Consider the following 8,726-nt stretch of genomic DNA (forward strand, 5'->3'; position numbering starts at 1 on the left):
TTAAATGCACTTTAAATAAAGTTGAATTTGATTTAGTCCTGTTGTTTAAATACACTTTAAATAAAGTTGAATTTGATTTAGTCCTGTTGTTTAAATACACTTTAAATAAAGTTGAATTTGATTTAGTCCTGTTGTTTAAATACACTTTAAATAAAGTTGAATTTGATTTAGTCCTGTTGTTTAAATACACTTTAAATAAAGTTGAATTTGATTTAGTCCTGTTGTTTAAATGCACTTTAAATAAAGTTGAATTTGATTTAGTCCTGTTGTTTAACTGCACTTTAAATAAAGTTGAATTTGATTTAGTCCTGTTGTTTAAATGCACTTTAAATAAAGTTGAATTTGATTTAGTCCTGTTGTTTAAATACACTTTAAATAAAGTTGAATTTGATTTAGTCCTGTTGTTTAAATGCACTTTAAATAAAGTTGAATTTGATTTAGTCCTGTTGTTTAAATGCACTTTAAATAAAGTTGAATTTGATTTAGTCCTGTTGTTTAAATGCACTTTAAATAAAGTTGAATTTGATTTAGTCCTGTTGTTTAAATACACTTTAAATAAAGTTGAATTTGATTTAGTCCTGTTGTTTAAATACACTTTAAATAAAGTTGAATTTGATTTAGTCCTGTTGTTTAAATGCACTTTAAATAAAGTTGAATTTGATTTAGTCCTGTTGTTTAAATACACTTTAAATAAAGTTGAATTTGATTTAGTCCTGTTGTTTAAATACACTTTAAATAAAGTTGAATTTGATTTAGTCCTGTTGTTTAAATACACTTTAAATAAAGTTGAATTTGATTTAGTCCTGTTGTTTAACTTAGATTTTGGATTGAGATGGAGACAATCCAACATTTATTTATCCAACAATGATTCATTTGAAAACAAAGTGGAATTAAAGCCAGACTAAGTCAGTGGTACAGATGGAACTATCCAAGCAGAAGATACATTTCCTTCAAATGTTGATATTTGGTTGCGTTGACAACCAAACACAATTCAATAACACTATCACTGGAAATCCTATTGTCTATTTTTAGTTCAATCCTGGGTTGAATTGAAACAATAGCTGTTGATGACTGTTGATGACAATAGCTGTTGATGACTTTGATGCTACATAGGGCTAAAAATAGCTTAATTGATGATATATGATTGATACATTATGGTCACATGTAATTTGCTCTGTTAAACCTACCCTTTAGAATGGGTTCAATAGCAACAGCAAATCACACTGGTAAAAGTAAGTGACAAATGTCTTTATTTTATAAAACATTTTTATTTAACCTTCATTTAACTAGGCAAGTCAGTTAAGAACAAATTCATATTTTACAATTACGGCCTACCCCGGCCAAACCCTCCCCTAAACCGGACGACGCTGCACCAGTTGTGTGCCGCCCTATGGGACTCCCGATCACGGTGATACAGTCCGGGATCGAACCAGGGTCTGTAGTGACGCCTCTAGCACTGAGATGCAGTGCCTTAGACCGCTGCGCCACTCGGGAGGATCATAGCTCAGCAGGGCTTGTTTAAACCCTGGATGTGAGGCCAGAGGGTAGCTGTAGATAAATCAGTTCTCCAGTAGGAGGTGCTGCCTAGCCTATTGTATTTTCTTATTCTACTGATAGTGGATATAATGTTGAAGATCTGACGTTGTTATAAAGGTACAAATCCAACATATTTTATACAAGGTTTGTCTATGTGGACATTTTGTTACCATGATGACACAATCTTGTGGTTGAAATGTTACCCTCAAAACAGCTGTTGATTACTTTTTTCAAATCCAATGTATTTCCCACATAGATTCCACATCACAATATGTTGAGAAATTAAGCTGAAACAACATTGATTCAACCAATTTTTGCCCAGTGGGAAGTGACTTTCCCTTTTTTAGAACAGACATGACTGTTACCCAATCACTGTTGTGACATGATAGTAATCTGTCACACAGTCAGAGAGAGAAAGAGAAAGAGAGAGTGAGATAAACAAATGAACAGAGAGAAACCAATACAAACAGAGAGAGAGATTTGTGACAAGTTGCCATGAAAACAACATTGTAAATACAACCAATATTTATCTGTTTCCTTTCTTCCCCTACTAGTCGTAGTACTATGTACATGTACATTGTTAAAACACATAGCTGATAATATAACATTTGACACGTCTTGATCCTTTTCAAACCTTTATCAGTGAAATGTTTACTGGACATAGATTTTTGTTGTTGATGTTTTCTTTTTTCTTCTTACTTTAGTTAATTATTTATTTAACTTGCTTTGACAATGTAAACATATGTTTCCCTTAACCATAAAGCCCCTTGAATTGATTTCATTGAATTGAGAGACAAACAGGCCAATGTTGTTGTCAAAACATGTTCCACATAAAAATGTTTTTCATTTACTGAATCTGAATTTCAATGATCTTTCTGAATTGTCTGGATTAAAGGAGAGTTGATTCCAGTTAGAAGTCTGCTGACTTGGTGGAGACAGTTGTGTGATGTGTGTGTCGGTAAGGAAAAGATAGTGATATACAGATGTGTGTAGAGGGGGTTGTAGAGGTGAGGAGGACACACACACACTGACCTTCTGGAAGACATCGTGGAGCTCCTGCAGGGACGGTCGGACCGCACGGTTACCGCTCACACTCCCAGCATTCCGATAGAAGTCGATGTTGGGCACGCGGTCCAGCGTGTCATGACCAAACGCACTGACCACGGACGGACGGACGGCCCGGTGCTCTCCGTTACCGGTCCCATTACCGTTAGAGGTGGTACCACCGGAGAAAGACGTCTCCTCGTAGTTAGGGGGTTCGTCCCCGATCCTGTCATAGGCATCATTCTCCATCAGACTGGCTGTAAATACAGGCTCCTCACACCTACTGGCTTCTACAGGTCAAACACTACAGAAAAGGAATACTGAGGTCCTTCAGTCCTCTGGTCAGGGCCTAGAGACTGTCTAAGTATCAGAAGCAATCGGCAGCTATGGGTTTGGAGCGCTGGTATGACAGACTAGTGTTGGTTCATCTGATTCTGTTTAGTTAAATCCTTGTGTAGGTCCAGAGCTGACCTATAGACCTGTCATATAGGCTGAGGTTGGCTCTGCCACCCCAGCTTTATATCCTCCTGGCCCCTATGCTGGGCCCTGCCTGGGACTCAGCCATTGGCTGAACCAGCGGTTCTACCAACCACTCTCAGAACCCTGTATGTCTCAGATGTCCTTGCTGCATCCTCAGGGCCACAAAGCCTCTGACTAAACATTAACCAAGTAATAAACACCTTGGAAGATAAAGACCTGGAGCTCGCAGTGTGAAATCAAAGCAAGCCTAAATATCTTATATTGAGTGATAATTCACTTAAAATTAGTATTTTTTATAGTTTTTTATCTGACTACATTGGCAGACAATTTTGCTTATTTTAACCGCCGAAAAACCTAATACAAGTAATTTCTCTTATTTCAATATCATTTTATTGATATCTTACCTTAATACGACTATTAAGGTACAATATCTTAAACAGATTACTTATATTAAAGATGCACAATGCAGAAATCGCTACGCCATTTCCTGGTTGCTTTCAATGAGAATGACAGATCAATAACACAAATTTCTATGTGAATTTGGTCCGGTCGCCCAAAAAGTGACATATTGCAGCTTTAAGTCTATAGATTAAAATACGCAAAAGGATCTGCCAATGATAGGAATTATTTTAAAAAGTGAATTATCACTCAATATATATAAAAAAAAAAATGTAGGCTTAAGGTCACGAGGAAAAAGTTTAAAGCTTAAAGACTCTAATGATATGCCACTAAACAATGAATAGGTTAGAGAGGAATGGCAATGTGACTCTAATGGTAGGGGCTTATGATTGACACATGGTGTGGAGAAATAACTTCTGCCTTATTCTCGAATTATGTAAATTGGCGTTGATACTCTGTCAGTGTATACATCTACAGTCTTAGTGTTTGTAAAGCCTATTGTCTGTCTCAATCCCAGCATCTATTTCTATGCTTAATAATGAATTTAAAAAATCAGCAACATGTACTGTTGATAGAACAGAGATAGAAAGAGTGTTGTGGAGGTGGGAATTCTTACAGGAAGGTCACAATGACTGAAACTGTCAGCAAATAATACAATGCAGAATACAATGGGAGACTGTACTGTGAAATGCTTGCTTACCAGCTCGTCCCAGCTCGCCTAGTTAAATCACAGTAATCATGTGTGCAGGGAGTCCCTGTTAGGCTTAGTTCTTTATGAACAGTCCCTGTTAGGCTTAGTTCTTTATGAACAGTCCCTGTTAGGCTTAGTTCTTCATGCACAGTCCCTGTTAGGCTTAGTTCTTTATGAACAGTTTGTTATGCTTAGTTCTTCATGAACAGTCCCTGTTAGGCTTAGTTCTTCATGAACAGTCCCTGTTAGGCTTAGTTCTTCATGCACAGTCCTTGTCAGGCTTAGTTCTTCATGAACAGTCCCTGTTAGGCTTAGTTCCTCATGCACAGTCCATGTTAGGCTTAGTTCTTCATGAACAGTCCATGTTAGGCTTAGTTCTTCATGAACAGTCCTTCTTAGGCTTAGTTCTTCATGCACAGTCCTTGTTAGGCTTAGTTATTCATGCACAGTCCTTGTTAGGCTTAGTTCTTCATGAACAGTCCTTGTTAGGCTTAGTTCTTCATGCACAGTCCCTGTTAGGCTTAGTTCTTCATGAACAGTCCATGTTAGGCTTAGTTCTTTATGAACAGTTCATGTTAGGCTTAGTTCTTCATGAACAGTCCTTGTTAGGCTTAGTTCTTCATGAACAGTCCCTGTTAGGCTTAGTTCTTCATGAACAGTCCATGTTAGGCTTAGTTCTTCATGAACAGTCCCTGTTAGGCTTAGTTCTTCATGAACAGTCCCTGTTAGGCTTAGTTCTTCATGCACAGTCCTTGTCAGGCTTAGTTCTTCATGAACAGTCAATGTTAGGCTTAGTTCGTCATGAACAGTCCTTCTTAGGCTTAGTTATTCATGCACAGTCCTTGTTAGGCTTAGTTATTCATGCACAGTCCTTGTTAGGCTTAGTTCTTCATGCACAGTCCTTGTTAGGCTTAGTTATTCATGCACAGTCCTTGTTAGGCTTAGTTCTTCATGCACAGTCCTTGTTAGGCTTAGTTCTTTATGAACAGTCCCTGTTAGGCTTAGTTCTTTATGAACAGTCCCTGTTAGGCTTAGTTCTTCATGCACAGTCCCTGTTAGGCTTAGTTCTTCATGAACAGTCCATGTTAGGCTTAGTTCTTCATGCACAGTCCTTGTCAGGCTTAGTTCTTCATGAACAGTCCCTGTTAGGCTTAGTTCCTCATGCACAGTCCATGTTAGGCTTAGTTCTTCATGAACAGTCCATGTTAGGCTTAGTTCTTCATGAACAGTCCTTCTTAGGCTTAGTTCTTCATGCACAGTCCTTGTTAGGCTTAGTTCTTCATGCACAGTCCCTGTTAGGCTTAGTTCTTCATGCACAGTCCCTGTTAGGCTTAGTTCTTCATGAACAGTCCATGTTAGGCTTAGTTCTTCATGAACAGTCCATGTTAGGCTTAGTTCTTCATGAACAGTCCTTGTTAGGCTTAGTTCTTCATGAACAGTCCCTGTTAGGCTTAGTTCTTCATGAACAGTCCATGTTAGGCTTAGTTCTTCATGAACAGTCCCTGTTAGGCTTAGTTCTTCATGAACAGTCCCTGTTAGGCTTAGTTCTTCATGCACAGTCCTTGTCAGACTTAGTTCTTCATGAACAGTCAATGTTAGGCTTAGTTCGTCATGAACAGTCCTTCTTAGGCTTAGTTATTCATGCACAGTCCTTGTTAGGCTTAGTTATTCATGCACAGTCCTTGTTAGGCTTAGTTCTTCATGCACAGTCCTTGTTAGGCTTAGTTCTTCATGCACAGTCCTTGTTAGGCTTAGTTATTCATGCACAGTCCTTGTTAGGCTTAGTTATTCATGCACAGTCCATGTTAGGCTTAGTTCTTCATGCACAGTCCCTGTTAGCATTCTGCATGAACTCTGAATGCGTTAAGAAGTCAATATGTAGGTACCTTTTAAATAAAGTGTTGCCTATTATTTGTACCCATCTTTTGAAGTATTTTATGACATCACATGTTAAGTATGTTTCACATAATGTACTATGATGTCAGGTAAATAAACCTCAACCTGAAGCTGAACCCAGAGTGGCAGAGCACTAGGAGGTGAACAGGTGGACAGGAAATGAAAGGTGTTAATATGGAAGTTAATATGAGACTTAAAGTGGATCAGACAGCGTTTTAGCAACATTAAATCTTATTCAAATCTATTCATATACACCCCCAGGAACAATATGATGCCTTTTCTTCTGACAAGCGAGCACATAGATTCTTCACATTTTCATACTTTCATAGAATGTTTGGGAATGACGCAGAGTAAGGTATTGGTGAAAATTCCATAGCAATCCACAGTAAGAAAGTAAGAAGCTTCAGTAGTCCTTAATGAAATTAGGCACACAGGCCTGCCTGCCATCATTCACTTTGAACTGGACACAGGCCTGCCTGCCATCATTCACTTTGAACTGGACACAGGCCTGCCTGCCATCATTCACTTTGAACTGGACACAGGCCTGCCTGCCATCATTCACTTTGAACTGGACACAGGCCTGCCTGCCATCATTCACTTTGAACTGGACACAGGCAGTAGTAACAGAACAACTTTACATCATTAGAAATCATTTGCAAAAGCCACGAAATGCAGTTTAATCGTTTTCTGCAAATGTTTAAATACCATGTGAGTCATATCGGAACTTTACAGTCCTATTGGTCAAACAACCGTTGTTCCTTAAAGCATAATTATTTTAAAGTATTAATGGTACTGTCCCCACCACAAAAAAAATGACTTAAATACATGTAATTTTGTCATTGAAACATTTAAATTAATTACTGTAGAATTCCATTCATTCCTATGGAGGACTGCTTTTCTGAGGAGTGCCAATATGGCTTGTGACTAGATGGACTACAGCTACAGATGAGATTTACAATTGAACTACTGTGAAAGTTGGACTTAACGTTTTGAAGCCAGAGGATGAGTCTGAGTTGACGATTGTTTATTTTCGATGAAAGTACTGATGATAGGTGTAGTCTTTCTTGTATGCATGTGCTTACTGTGACTGTCACCCTGATATTGGCATCAGTAGCCCAGCTACTTCCAACACAGTGGAGGCTGCTGAGGGGAGGACAGCTCATAATAATGGCTGGAACGGGAAAATGGAATGGTATCAAACACATGGAAACCATGTTATTGATGTATTTGATACCCTTCCACCACACATTTGCGGGACTACAGTGCTTGACAAATGGGAACAAATACATTATGTCCTGGTGTTGTTGCCATTCATGCTTGTATCAAGGTGACATCTAGATGGTTATCAATATTAGTTATTTATTGTGTAGGATGCTACTATCCTATTTAAATAAAATCATTGGAGGTAAAAAAAAATTGTCCACGTTAGCTACCACTGGCGACACCGTGAATACAGCTGCTCTGTAGGAAGCACTTCACGTCGGTATTCACCTCCATACAACACCGGCGACACCGTGAATACAGCTGCCCTGTAGGAAGCACTTCACGTCGGTATTCACCTCCATACAACACCGGCGACACCGTGAATACAGCTGCCCTGTAGGAAGCACTTCACGTCGGTATTCACCTCCATACAACACCGGCGACACCGTGAATACAGCTGCCCTGTAGGAAGCACATCACGTCGGTATTCACCTCCATACAACACCGGCGACACCGTGAATACAGCCGCCCTGTAGGAAGCACTTCACGTCGGTATTCACCTCCATACAACACCGGCGACACCGTGAATACAGCTGCCCTGTAGGAAGCACTTCACGTCGGTATTCACCTCCATACAACACCGGCGACACCGTGAATACAGCTGCCCTGTAGGAAGCACTTCACGTCGGTATTCACCTCCATACAACACCGGCGACACCGTGAATACAGCTGCCCTGTAGGAAGCACTTCACGTCGGTATTCACCTCCATACAACACCGGCGACACCGTGAATACAGCTGCCCTGTAGGAAGCACTTCACGTCGGTATTCACCTCCATACAACACCGGCGACACCGTGAATACAGCTGCCCTGTAGGAAGCACTTCACGTCGGTATTCACCTCCATACAACACCGGCGACACCGTGAATACAGCAGCCCTGTAGGAAGCACTTCACGTCGGTATTCACCTCCATACAACACCGGCGACACCGTGAATACAGCCGCCCTGTAGGAAGCACTTCACGTCGGTATTCACCTCCATACAACACCGGCGACACCGTGAATACAGCCGCCCTGTAGGAAGCACTTCACGTCGGTATTCACCTCCATACAACACCGGCGACACCGTGAATACAGCCGCCCTGTAGGAAGCACTTCACGTCGGTATTCACCTCCATACAACACCGGCGACACCGTGAATACAGCCGCCCTGTAGGAAGCACTTCACGTCGGTATTCACCTCCATACAACACCGGCGACACCGTGAATACAGCCGCCCTGTAGGAAGCACTTCACGTCGGTATTCACCTCCATACAACACCGGCGACACCGTGAATACAGCCGCCCTGTAGGAAGCACTTCACGTCGGTATTCACCTCCATACAACACCGGCGACACCGTGAATACAGCCGCCCTGTAGGAAGCACTTCACGTCGGTATTCACCTCCATACAACACCGGCGACACCGTGAATACAG

General features: G+C 40.6%; 1 protein-coding gene across 1 annotated transcript in view; it reads right to left on the bottom strand.

Annotated features, from left to right (window-relative positions):
* LOC110506139 (solute carrier family 12 member 1) overlaps positions 1-3,209 on the bottom strand; it is a 58,988-nt gene extending 55,779 nt beyond the window's left edge. Inside the window, exon 1 of the mRNA XM_090222710.1 lies at positions 2,569-3,209. Coding sequence (XP_090078836.1) covers positions 2,569-2,829 — 261 coding nt within the window. The 5' untranslated portion in view covers positions 2,830-3,209. The remainder of the gene's footprint in view (positions 1-2,568) is intronic.
* Positions 3,210-8,726: the final 5,517 nt, after the last annotated feature.

This window comes from Oncorhynchus mykiss, chromosome 26, assembly GCF_057628025.1.
Source record: "Oncorhynchus mykiss isolate SJ-2025 chromosome 26, ASM5762802v1, whole genome shotgun sequence".
In the NCBI taxonomy this organism is placed as follows: Eukaryota; Metazoa; Chordata; class Actinopteri; order Salmoniformes; family Salmonidae; genus Oncorhynchus; species Oncorhynchus mykiss.